The 13832-nt window shown below is 38.1% G+C and overlaps 1 protein-coding gene across 1 annotated transcript; it reads right to left on the minus strand.

Moving 5' to 3' along the window:
• Positions 1 to 1983: 1983 nt before the first annotated feature.
• On the minus strand, positions 1984 to 3979 carry LOC137746182 (uncharacterized). Its single transcript, XM_068486555.1, has 3 exons — positions 3365 to 3979; positions 2904 to 2997; positions 1984 to 2795 (listed from the first exon to the last, which is right to left on the minus strand). Exons 1-3 carry the CDS (start codon positions 3761 to 3763, stop codon positions 2500 to 2502), a joined length of 789 nt encoding a protein of 262 aa, XP_068342656.1. The 5' UTR covers positions 3764 to 3979; the 3' UTR covers positions 1984 to 2499.
• Positions 3980 to 13832: the final 9853 nt, after the last annotated feature.

Raw genomic sequence — 13832 nt, forward strand, 5'->3', positions numbered from 1 at the left:
GTCTAAGACTCTTTGCAGTAAGATGGAGCTTCACGTCTTGAACCCACTTCAGGTAGTTTCTTCCAGAGACATCCAGAGCGATGAAATCGAGCTTGTTCAAGTTCGACATGTCCCTAAACAGAAGGTACAACAAAACGTAGTTAGTCATATGGAAAGCCATAGACATATATCGTAGAACATTCTGGTTCTATAAACATGTATTGGTTTAATTTAAGCACGAAAGGTACGGGTTTCATGTGGTAAGTTTTGAATGAAAACTTCGGGTTTCAAAGGCACTAAATTCAAAACTACAGGTTCAATTTAGTTATGAACATTTAGTTCATATATAGGAGTACCTGCAAGAACACAGAATACAATATACAATAAAGTGTAGTGGATTTGTGGATTGCTTCAGGAACCCAAGTATGAGTGCTTCGGGACTACGAAAGATAGTCAATGGTTCAAAGAAACAAAATAATATATTGAATAATTAATTGCCAAAAAGTGAGCTTCATGCTAATAATTTTGGATTAATTATCAAATTAATGGACTGCTAGTCACTTTAATTAATTCAATAGATCATCATCATTTAGGGTCGATTGTAGAAGCAAAAATAATAATAACATTCGGGTTAAAATTATATAGAATGCCAAAAGATAGCATTGGATTCGAAAACCATAGCCCAATTACAGTGGGCATAGGTTTCGTGAGTAGGGCAAAGCCCTAAAAGGCATATTGGGCCTCGGGTGGCTGCGGAGTGGCCCAAACATGGATGCAGGCCATGGGTTGTGTGTCTGGGATAAGCCCAACATCAAAACTGATGGCTTTTGGGCCAAAAATGGTGCGGGTGCATAGGCCCAGCACGGGCTGGCTTGGGATGTGGGTGCGAGTGAAGCCCAACAAAGCTGGCTTCGGTTTTTGGGCCGTAAGGACAAGCTCAACCGTCTGGCTAGCTTATAATGGTCACGGGCCAGGGCTAAGGCAAAGCCCAGCAAGCACAAAGGCTTGATGGCAGATTGGGCTGAGACAAAGGATAACCCAGCAGGCTTCAGGCAGGCTAGGGCTTCGGGCCCTCGCATGTGATCCAACCCAAGCCAAAGCATGGTTGCGATTTAGTGGCAGCAAGCCCAAAAGGCTGTTGCGATAGATCCAAGGTGTCAAAAATGACATCGTCTCAATGTTGTCTCCACGGAGATGGGCTGCATGCTAGCACGGTGGTCGGGCATTGTTGCCGCGGTGGTGAGGCAGCTGTGCCGCATAAATCCCAATTTGTTTTTTTTTTCTTTTCAAATTTCTAGGGTTAAAAACCCTATTTGATTAATTTCGATGTTTTGACTCACAAATTCCACATAGCATAATTGCGTATTGTATGAACAAGTGTGTGTGTGTGTGTGTGGGTTCATATATATTGACAAAATATATGAATATATATACAATATAAGTTATAACTATGTTGAATTATTCTTCATATTACCAAAGTCATTCTCAACACAATGTGGGCAATATGTGCACTTTCATCCTCTTACAAGTTAGGGTTTTATCGTTTGGTATCTAAGGTCCACATGAGTCAATGGTATGGTGCTGACCTTGTATATAATTCCTCTGTTGTGGAAACCAAAGGTTCACACCCCGTTCTGACGACATTGGTGGCGGAGCACGCACAAAATCGTACTAGTATTTGAGTCTCCTGGAAGCTTAGCAGTTCTGGCGACATTGATGCGGAGCACGCACGAAGTTGTAATAGTATTTGAGTTTCCTGAAGCTTAGCGTTACCCCGCCGCTTACCACCAAAGCACCGGCTCTTCACATTTCAATCAATTTTCCAAACAATTATTACGACAGAAGAAGGATGACGTTATATACAAAATGCAACCAATTCAATCATAACCACCAAACGTCACCTGAGAAAGTAGCCTTATTTACACTTTCTTATTTTGGGCTTAAGTGTGAGAGTTGACAAGGAACATCATTAGAGAAATATGAACTTGAATGTGTCCCCTTAATTATTTCTCGATAATAGTTGAGAATCACAGACATATAATCTCATAAATTATATTTATTTTAAAATATTTATTTCAAAAACAATAAAAAATCACACACTTAATAATTTATACGACGAAAATAATTCAATCCAAGACACCAAGCATGGCATCAGAAAATGGTCCTATTTATGCTTTCTTATTTTGGATTTAGGGGTTTGGTGTGAAAAGAAGGGAGGGATGGTTGTACTTTTGACTAGAAGTCTAGAACACTAGAGAAGTATGGGGCATCCCCACACTCATCTTTAAGCTGGACCCTACAATTTCCAGACCACTTGGAGATAGATTAGGACCTCTGCCAGCAAGAGCTTCTCTCCAAGCGTACTAGGTCCAGTCGATCCTGCTGCAAACTGGCTTCACAGTGTCTTCAAGCTCTTTCTTAAAGTAGTAGGCTGAGGAAATAAAAAGAATTATAACTTAATCATGATTAAGTAATTATGATCACATGATTATGTGGAGTCCAACTGATTAATATTTGACATTAATTGGCTAACAGAATCTGGGGGGGGTTAGATGGACGAAGGTCGATTTCTTGGGTCCAAGCACTCCGGTCTTGGACGTGCAATTGCCAGTAGGTTTGAGCCACCACGTCGGGATCCATTACTCCGTCAACCCCTAACGTCATCGTCATCCTCTGTGAAGTACTTGATGATGATTGGCTTCCTTCAGATGGGCCAATCATACCGTCAATAATCACATGCGCTATGTGTATCCCATGCGGTTGAAATTCCATTGACAAGCATTGTGATAGTGCTCTCAGTGCAAATTTTCCACAACCTAGTGATAATATCACATGTTGCCGTGACAGAAAAAAACTCTATTAATTTCACCTTTAGAAAGTGCCATAATAAACCAATGTTAAAAGTAGTTGTAAAGTGTACTTACATAGTTCAGAGTAGCCAGCAATCCCCTTGAGTGAACCTGAACATCCTGTAAACAAGATCGTTCCCCTTCCTCTTTCCACCATTGCCGGAAGTACCTTAAATTGATACCATGTTTAACATAAATATAAATTAGTACACCAAACACGCATTAAGACGCATATTGCTATGCAAAACATATTGTTAAACCGTTAATCTGAACAACTAATTAATCTTGTTCTTACCTCCAACTAATACCATGTTTAACATCCTATTAATTTATGTACTACAAACACATTAAGTATCCGTATTCCGTAGAATATCTATTGTCAAACTGTTAATCTGAACCGATACCTAAATTCAGGTGCATAATGGCAAATCACTTGTATCATAAAACTATGGATCTAGCTATTTAGGTTTTCAAACTATCAAAATATATTGTCCGACTTTGAATTTAGACCATTGATTAGCGTTCCTAGCTCTTACCTGTTGAGCACAGTGAAAAGCTCCGACAGAAGAAACGGCGAGGGACTTCTCAAACGAGTCGAGGCGGATGTCGGTGAAGTTGGTGGGGTGCCAATTGGGCGGCTGCTGGTACGCATTGTAGACCAGCACCTCTACAAAACCCAAAGACAAAACCCCTTCAAATGCCTCCCTAACGCTTCTAGACTCGGAGCAGTCTATTCTAATGGCGAAAACCTGCGCCTTCTCTTCCCTCGCAATCTCGTCCGCGAATTTGGAGAGCCTCCCGAGATTGCGGGCGAGAATAGCGACGGTGTAACCTTCATGGGCGAACTTTCGGGCTATGGAGCGGCCGAGCCTTGGCCCTACGCCCACGATGGCAGCTATACCGCGTTGAGGAGCTGAGCTTGCCATGCTCCTCATCTTTCACTGTGTAGGTGGTGAAATATGAGTAGGGGTTTTGGGTTGGCTGGGCTAGGATCTGCTACGGTGATACGTAAGTCCTTGCCTCCTTCGTGAGAGTCACAGCATCGTTCTTGCCTTTGCCCTTGTAGATGGAAGTGTCTGTCTGAAAGGGTTCTCGCTTCTGGGTTTTCGGATCTGTTATTTAAGAACCGCAGCCTTCCGCTTTTAGTTATGCTTCAGTGCCTAAGCTAATTATGTTTAGGATTATATCTGCAAAATATTTATATAAAAGTAGAAACGGTGACTTGTGCCAAAAATAATGATACATGTGCCACGAACAAGGATATTCAAATGTTAAAGGAGTTGTTGAGGCTTTAAAAATATCATATGCTATATATTGGAATGTAGTTTCACTCCAGCATTTATCAAAAAATACAAACAGTGACGAAGTTGGCTTAAAGAATCTAGGAAGAGGAATAGCAACACATTTGTTAACCATTTTCTAGTATATTTACATAGAAGTTCAGAACTTTGTAAGTCAAATACACCAAAATGACTCTAATCTAATAGAGTAAATTTTCTTTACACGACATTATATATTGCTGAAAAATCACAGTAATAGTGAATATGTGGATGCTGAAAGATCATAACAACCTCCCAAATTTATATGTAGCTCCTTTCTTGAATCGAATATAATAAATGAAGAGGGTTGAAAATCATTTTGCATCAAAATTTTCGGAGTCTCAATTATGGTTACCAAATGTTTAGACAACGAATATAGAAATTTTATATGACCTTTGCTTATCTTGTAGCGTAGGCATCATTTATTGGAATGTCAAGGGTTTTTAGCGTTGGCATGTATGCCACCTTTATAATAGTTTTAGCTGTATAAAGCTTGCTTCCACTTCTCATCCGGTGTCAGGTCGGCAGCTGTTTTGAAACATCTGTCCCTTTTACTTATAGGTCATTCAATTGATACACAAACGATTTACAACCATAGAAAAAATTGATATAATTAAAAATAATAATAATAATTAGTATTTGATCCTTAGTTACTAATGTTTATTGACAGAAAATTTATTAGTTTTCAAATTTTAATCCAAGTCTCTAGTATTAATGTAATAATGAATTTACATGTTAGTTACATAATTTTTTTTAAATAAAAATTAATAATTGATTTAGAATTTTAATACTCACACCTTTATTAAACTCCTAACTAATTTTTAATTCAAAATATTTCCAAAATAAATAAATAAAATTAGAATAGGTTTGTACCCGTTAGCTTTTTTAAAACAAGTTTTCAATTTTTTAATCTTATATGTACCCATTCATGTAATTTTTTCAAATTTTTAATCTTAAAATGTACTCATTCTTAAATATACCAATTTGTTACATGTAAAATGTACCTTTTTTTTTTATATATAATCTATTCAATTTCTTTTCTAATCCATTTTTAAACTTATATGGGTACATTCTTTTTTCTATGATTTGAGAATGTATCATTGACAAGTTTAATCAAAGAAATTTACTAATGTTATTAAGCTTAATATCTTTTTTCTTTTCTTCTTTTTTTTTTTTTTGGTGATTTTGAAGAATGTTCCCATGTTTTGGTACAATAATTTTTTGGTTAATTTTGATAAATGTACCCATGTTTACACACACACACACACGCAATAGTGTATTTATATTTTAATATTTTTAATTCCACAAATTATGGTTTTTTATTTAAAATCTCATTAATATAAACAACTATAAATTTTAATTTTTAATTTAAAAAATATCGTAACATACATAGAAATAAATTATCGCATTAATTTCAAGGACTTCGATCAAAAATTGAAAACCAACAAGGTTTCAATCAAATAATATTCATAGTTAGGGACTGCATCCAAAGTCTCCCTAAAAATAATAATAAAAAAAGCCCAAAGCCTTCTTCGGTTAGGATAAGTTGAGTTTTGTGGAGACATAAATTAATAATTTAATAAGAGAATGATATTGGACTATAAGCTCTTTATGACGAGTTTACTTTTGACGTCATAAGCAGATTCACGGAGTACTTAAGGGATGTGGCATCTACCTACCTCATGGGTACAAGGCCTTCAGGTCGCCTTGGAGCCCTTCAGGCCCATGGTATCCTACCATCGAGCCATACTCGGCCTAAGGTGGTAGGAAGCCGACTCTTCAGAGTCTTTTTCTTAGGTGTTCAGTGTGAATGCATATTTCCGCCACTGGGCAATCAACTCGTTTGAGTCTTATAACCTGCTTGCCTGAGACTTGCAGACTTGGAACACAAAGTTGGAGTTAAGGGGAACAATGGTGTGATGTCTGTCAAAGAGGCTCCAGTGCCTAAATTAGTAATGTTTATTGACTAAATCAACACTTAAGTGCAAATAATAGCATGGAAATGTCTAGTAGAACGGGGGTGAAAACTAAACCTTCTTTCTTCGACTTAAATTGAAGGGCTCAGCTTACATGTGAAACACTTTGCCTAGGGAGTACGGTTTGGCATAAGTTCGAGATTACCATTCTTTGAGCCATAAGTGGCTACTTATAAAGGATGGCTGAATGTGATCTGCAAAGTAGTTGAAAATGACACGTGGCATACGTTGAGCCTTTTTAAGAAGCACTTCCCATAAGTGGAGGAAATAATGAAGGTCCATGATAGTGTGTGCCTTAAGAATAGGCATCATGTGCCATGTTTGTAGGTACTGAGTAAGCCCATTTCTTTGCTGGCGTCATCGCGTTTTGGTAGTACCTTGCAAATTTTAGCCTTTTAGCTAGGTCAGGGGAAGTCCAGCTGATCACTTATCCTCAACGAAAGTTCAACGTGCTCAATAGGCTTTAGCAGTGCTCTTGCTTGGCGAGGCTTTCTTGGCCTCGTAATGAGCCAGGCGCTAACCTTCTTGTTATGAGCTAGGTCTTAGCCCTTAGAGTGTGTTTGTTACACCGAACTATCTTGGACTGGACTAGCTCTAAGGACTAAGCTGGATTGGCTTGGCTTGGACTAAGTTGGATAAGAATTATGAAGCATTTGGTGCACCACCAGACTAAGAAGCAGGACAATAAAAATGTTCATTTTATTTATTATTAAATTATTATTTTGTAGTAATTTCAATAGTCTAAACACCTAATTAATTCTAAAAAATATTGTTTGACCATTTATTAATTTACTTTTGTCCTTAGAAAAACTAAAAAGTAAGAAAAATAAATTAATTAACATCAGTCATCAACCCTTCTTCCTCACAGAGAGATACAAAATCATGTCCATCAAGCAAGACCGTTGTTTCTTTCTCAAAGCTGTTCTTTTTCTTCGGGAAGCAAAACCCATGAAAATATTTGATTACTATGAAACAAATGGGAGAGAACCAAGAAATTAATCAAACCCAAAGTCATAAATTCAATTGAACAACATGAAGAACCTAGCCAAACCCATAAAATTTCTTGTCATAGAACACAAGATATAACGTTTTCGTCATTATGTAGTATTTGATTGATGGGTTTCAGAGTCAATAACGGGATAGAAAAAAGTAGATGGTTGATGGGTTTCAAATCTGGGGTGTAAACGACTCTCAGTCTGACCTGGTTCTGCAAGAGATTATAAAAGAGTCAGAAATGTCGGAGTCAGCAACAAATGACTACGACGAAAGCTGCTATATGCGAAAGCATGAAGTTGTAAGCGATGATGGCCCTAGCTAATACCAAGCATTCACTCCGGATTATCTAACACAACTTAGTGAGGCATTTAATCGGCACGAGTCGGACTTAGCGTCATTTATGCTAGTCTCATCTTACGCCAAACATGGGATTGCTGTCCCAGCTAAGCCAATCCCTTTTAAGGAGGCCTAATAAACGGGGCCTTAGTTTATTCATAGTGGTTTTGACCACTTGCTCGTGGGTTGCTGCACAAGTTTCAATGTATTATGCTTCTTACATAGATTCCACTTAAGACCCAATGTCTTGGATTTCATGTGGTTAATTTGGTGAATACATCAGACCCCTTGTCGCATCCCAGCCCGGGCCCCCACCACATCCCGGGTTCGACTCCACCGTAGCACGGTATTGTCCACTTTGGGCCCCGACCACGCTCTCATGGTTTTGTTTCTGGGAACTCACACGAGAATTTCCCAGGGGATCACCCATCCTGGGAATGCTCTAGTGTGAACTTGCTTAACTTTGGAGTTCCTATGGAATGCAAAGCAAGTGAGCTCCCAAAAGGCCTTGTGATAGGTAAGGATAAAAATATACATATAAGGATCACTCCTCTGGGCGATGTGGGATCTTACAATCCACTCCCCTTAGGGGCCTAATGTCCTCGTTGGTACACCACGACCAAGGTTAGGCTCTGATACCAAATTGTTACATCCCGGCCCAGGGTCCACCACATCCCAGGCCCGCTCCACCACCGTAACACGATATTGTTTGCTTTGAGCCCGACCACACCCTCACGGTTTTGTTTCTGGGAACTCACACAAGAACTTCCTAATGGGTCACCCATCATGGGAGTGCTCTCGCGCACTACTCGCTTAAGTTCGAAGTTCCCATGGAACCCGAAGCCAATGAGCTCCCAAAAGGCCTCGTGCTAGGTAGAGATGGGAATATACATATAAGGCATACATGATTCACTCCCCTGGGTGATGTGGGATGTTACAATCTACCCCTCTTAGGGGGCTGATGTCCTCGTCAGCACACTTCCGGGCAGGGATTGGCTCTGATACCAAATTGTCACATCCTAACCCGGCAGGGATGTAACAATTTGGTATCAGAGCCTAACCTTGGCCGTAGTGTACCGACGAGGACATCGGGCCCTAAGGGGGGGTGAATTGTAATATCCCACATCGCCCAAGGGAGTGATCCTTATATGTATATTCACATCCCTACCTATCACGAGGCTTTTTGGGAGCTCACTGGCTTCAGGTTCCATAAGAACTCCGAAGTTAAGCAAGTTCGCGCTAGAGCATTCCCAGGATGGGTGACCCCTTGGGAAGTTCTCGTGTGAGTTCCTAGAAACAAAATCGTGAGGGCATGGTCGGAGCCCAAAGCGAACAATATCATGTTACGGTAGAGTCGAGCCTGGGATGTGGCGGGGGCCTGGCCAGGGATATAACACCCCTTGTAGGTATTTTTGTCTTTCTATCCACGCATGATCAGCATAAATATGACTTTTGGGCTGAGTTCATTTATGGTTTCATATGTGTGCCTTTTGTGCTTCTACCAACCAAAGACCTCGAGGATTGATTTTGAGCTACCTTCAAAGATTGGGATGCACCATCACTAGCAAAACGTAGAGGTTTGCATAACATGGCCTACAACCTCATCTCCTAATTGCTTGCAAGGGTTCAGTTATATAAATAGCCAGGTCACATAGGGAAATTGATAATCTCTCTTATTATTTAGAATTCTCTATGTTCTAGTTTCTCTCAAACTATCTCTCTAACTTAGGCATTGAATGCCCTTTCATGAACACCTTCTCCTATTTATCAAGTGTTTGCCAATTATGCTAACAGTGTTTCTTATTTTGCAAGTGTGACATCGTCAATCTAACCTTGTTCATCAGACACTGTGAGTTTGATTCGTATTACATTATTGGTATTATGGATTTTATATATTAAATATGGATCTATCTACTTTTTCTTTTTCTCTATTTGTGATTAGTTACCAATTTTATCTCTCTTATAATTTATTGTATAAGAATCACTCTCATTACACTCAAATTTTTTAGCTCACTATATAAGTTTGATTCCTATATCATTGGGATTGCACTCAATTTTTCGACCCACTATCGAAGTCCTAAGTTCAAAAAAAACATTAAACTCAATTATTAAAGCAATTCAAGCTTAAGAATGAGACCAAAAAACAAAGAAAGTTGAGCTTAAGACCTCTGTAATGGTAGGACGAAGTTAAGGTGGATAATTACTAAATTCAACATACGTTGAATGAAGAAATTGATGTCAATCAAATCCTTTGATACTTAACTAGATTTTAGTTGCTCAACTCATAACAAATTGTGTGAGTAATTTCATAATATAGTACTTGTACAACTAAGACCACTTATTTTGAGCCAACCATAACTTGTTCCAACTTAAAACCAAGTCAAGTAAATTGAGGTAAGCTAAGTTCATGCTTGATAAAACATAAACATTGGGGGATGTTTACTTACATTTTTTAAGGTGGTAATGTCATGAGATAATGTGAAAATGATATTTAAATTGTTCATGTACAAGATAAATATGGACCTCCTTAGTAATGTTATCTTTCTGAATTTGGTAATGGAACCTGTGAAAATGTAAATTAACCACATTCAATAGGAGAACGACATGTGGATTTTAGCCCAATATGACGATTTTACCCTTGACGTCGTGAGTAGACCACACCAAAACTCAAAGGGATAAGCATCTGCATGCCCTATAGGTCTTAGGCATTCAAGCCCACACATATATCAAGGTGCCTTTCGAGTCCAAGATATCCCACTCTTGCCAGCACGCATTTTCCGACTCAAGGAGTAAAGGGTCGATTCTTTGAAGTTTCCCTTGAGTTTCACGCTCCAGCATCACTACCTACCAGAGGCCTCCAGAGACTTCCTATAGCTACCTGCAGAGACTGGTCTGCATTGCACTAACAGAACATAGCAATCTGCTTAGTACGGCTTGAGGCCTCACATCTTAGTTGTCTGTGAGGAATCTCTCCTATAAATACCCAAGTCTAACTTTCCAAAATTATTAATTTGTCATCTCACCCTAACTCCATTAAGTTTTTCGTTCAAAATAAGTCATGTGACTTGCACATGACTGTGTTTAGGGTTATTTCGGACACCTCAACAAAAAAAATATCATCCAACTTTACTATAGATTGGAAGGTCCCGAATGACTATATTTTTAAGCCATCTTCACTTTGAAACACTTAGAAGTAAATGCAGGTCGTTTTCCTTTTTTCGAACGTCAAACCTTATATCATCGTTTAGATCAACCCTTTTTTTGTATTTTTTTTTTTTTTTTTTTTTTAGAAACCTAGAATTGTTTTGTCAAAGTGAACTTATTAGAAGGGGTGTTGAAATGTTCAAAATTACCTTGAACACAACTTATTTTGGATGAAAAAACTTAACGAAGTAAGGATAAGATGACAAATTAATAATTTCTGAAAGTTGGTATGATAATCGCTTAAAGTTTTAGTTCATATGACAAATTGAAAAAAAAAAAAAAAGTGTATATATTCATAAATGACATTTTAAAAAACTTGCACATCAATATACCATCTTAAATTCAATCATGAACTAAGGGCACCGTACGAGGGAATTCGAACTTGATTACACTTTTAAATTGTATGAAGAAGAATTTGAACTTGGGTGATGCACATTGCTTTGAACCTCCAATCAACTTCACTGAGCTCATATATGTTTTTTATCTTTTTTTCAGCTGAGTACCAAGTTTAGAGATCTTTCAAGGATATATATGATATGAACTCCAAGTCTAAAATTAATCTGGCAGAAAAAGCTCATCCAATTAGCTTCTTTATACCAATTACATCTAACATCAATGTCAATCTTGTTATGTTATTATGGTTTATCCCTTTATGGGTATAAATTAATGGTCAAAAAGCAGGCAAACTTAAAGAGAAACAATTTTAAATAGTTTAGCTTCCATGGATAAACTAACCTAACCCTTAACCCTTAACCCTAATTCTAACCTTAACCCTAACACTAAGACTGCCTCTGCATTGGCACCCCTTCACGCTTAGGTTGGATTCCTAGACTACTAACACTGCATCACTGTGTTAGCAATTTATTAGCATGAAGCAAATTAGCATCAAGATATATATGCAGAGAAATTGTCATTTTCATAATCCATAGGGCAATAATTACAAACAAAATAATATCAGTGTATGTATTGTCATTTTCTTTACATTCTATCAAGTATCAATATTCTCATTGGAGAATATATAAATGAAGACAAAGCAGAGTTTTAATAAATATAGCCCTAATTTCAAGTTTGCATATCGATATTTGTGAGAATGTGAGGACAAAGTCCTACATTGGTTAGGGACCAACTCATGCAATGGCTTATAAGAGGTTAAGCTACTCCTCATATGCCCATTGGTTTTATGGTGGAACCTCAACTTCTTCATGGTAGCAAGATGTCCCACGTGTGAAGCTCGATGACCCCATGCGCTCCACATCACCCAATTTGTGTGGCCCACGTGTTAGGCTTGAAAATTGACCACGTATGAGGGGGCGTGTGAGAATGTGAGGACAAAGTCCCACATTGGTGAGAGACCAAATCATGCAAAGGCTTATAAGAGGTTGGGCTACTTTCCATATGCCAATTAATTCTATGATAAAATCTCAACTTCTTCAATATTTTTACCGATTCCGATATTTTAATAGAAAAAACAATATAAATAGTTTGAACTACCATAGTTTTAGAGTCTTCAATCAAACTACCCTTTTCTGCCATACTCTAGCTCCTCTTATTCACTCCCTCGACTTATTAACCATCACTCTAATATCACAACTTGAGTTCTTATTGGGTCGTAGCAAAATAAGGACAATGAAGAATAAAACTAATTCAACGGACCAAGATAAAAAGACCAGAAAATAGAACTTTGCATTTCTCTTGTATTCGAGAAGGATGAGCATTTGTGTCATTTCATCTTCTTTTTAGAAACATTGGGAGCCTCATATTAGATTTAGATTTATGTAAATCTTGAAGAAGTGTTGGATCTATGTCGATCCATCACGACCCCATCAAATCCTTTTCTCATTCATGAGAGCTTTTTTCTTTATGCGTTTTCTCCGTCTATTCGTCCAATTAAGGACCACTTTGCGTGTTTTTGGAATATATATATGGAGACAAAAGCATTGATTGGGAAAGTGGTAGATTAAAATCCAAACATGGAAGATAACTATATGGCTAGGAATCAAATGGCCACTGTTTGTACAATCTACTGTAGTCTACCATTATATTTCTGCTAGATACTGTGTTTTTCTAATTCCGAACATGGGATCTCTTCCAATGCCACTAAACTAAGACCTTGTTATCATTTATGACCGCACCCTCCTCAACAAGTTATATTTAAAAGTAAGTGTGGATGCAAATTTCATCCAAGGTTGAATTGACAAACTCCACCTATAAAACAAGAAACATTGTGAGCCTAATTGATGAACACACGAGAAAAGTGGGGAGTGTGTTCGCCAAAAGGGTATCCGATGTCTAAGTCAAAGAGACAGTTTAAGAGAAACTATGGCACAATGCATGTTGAGTAGTAAATGACGATTATTGATTTCTCTGTTGAACTTGGTTATCTATAGGAGTGAACCCTCGCAGGCACCTAGGAGGGTAGGCCACAAGCCATACTAGGCATACCACTACGTGCTACTAGTGTGATGCAGACCAATCTCCGCATGCAGCTTATGAGTGGTCCTAGAGGCCTCTAATTGATAACTTTGCAGTAGCATGGACACTCAAGGGAAGAATCTACAGAGCAAGGTTCCTTCCACTTTGGACCGTGTATGAAATAGTGACATGACATATCATGGACCCAAAGAACACCTTGATACATAATTGACTCAAAGGCCTAGTACCCAAAGGGAAGGCATATGCCACATCCCAAAGGACACAGTTCAATTAGGGGTTGTTTCTGACTACTTCAACAAGTGTTAAAATAACTTTTTGACAATCATAAGCGCCAGACTATGTTTAGAAAAAGAAAAGAAAACTTAGGGGGATTATAGAAGCTGTGAGAAGCAGTTTTTCAAAATATTTCACATGTTTTCAATAAAAACACTTATTTTATTTTATTTTTGAACAAGCGATATTACTACACTAAAGGGGAAAGGGGTATCGCTTCACGATGGGTTAGCAATAATTTGGTTAAGGGAAGGGGGCTTAGCCTCACAATGAGTTCGCAATAATTTGGTTCAAATTCCCCCTTGCAAGAATGGAACCTAAGACCTCTCACTTACAAGTGAAGATGAATACCACTAGACTGTAGTACTAAATAACCAATAAAAACACTTATAAGCAGAATTTCTTCTTAAGTAATCAAACGGACCTTTAGTTATAACAAATAGTTCGGTCCATGACAATTGCAAAAA

Source organism: Pyrus communis, chromosome 1, assembly GCF_963583255.1.
Source record: "Pyrus communis chromosome 1, drPyrComm1.1, whole genome shotgun sequence".
NCBI lineage: Eukaryota > Viridiplantae > Streptophyta > Magnoliopsida > Rosales > Rosaceae > Pyrus > Pyrus communis.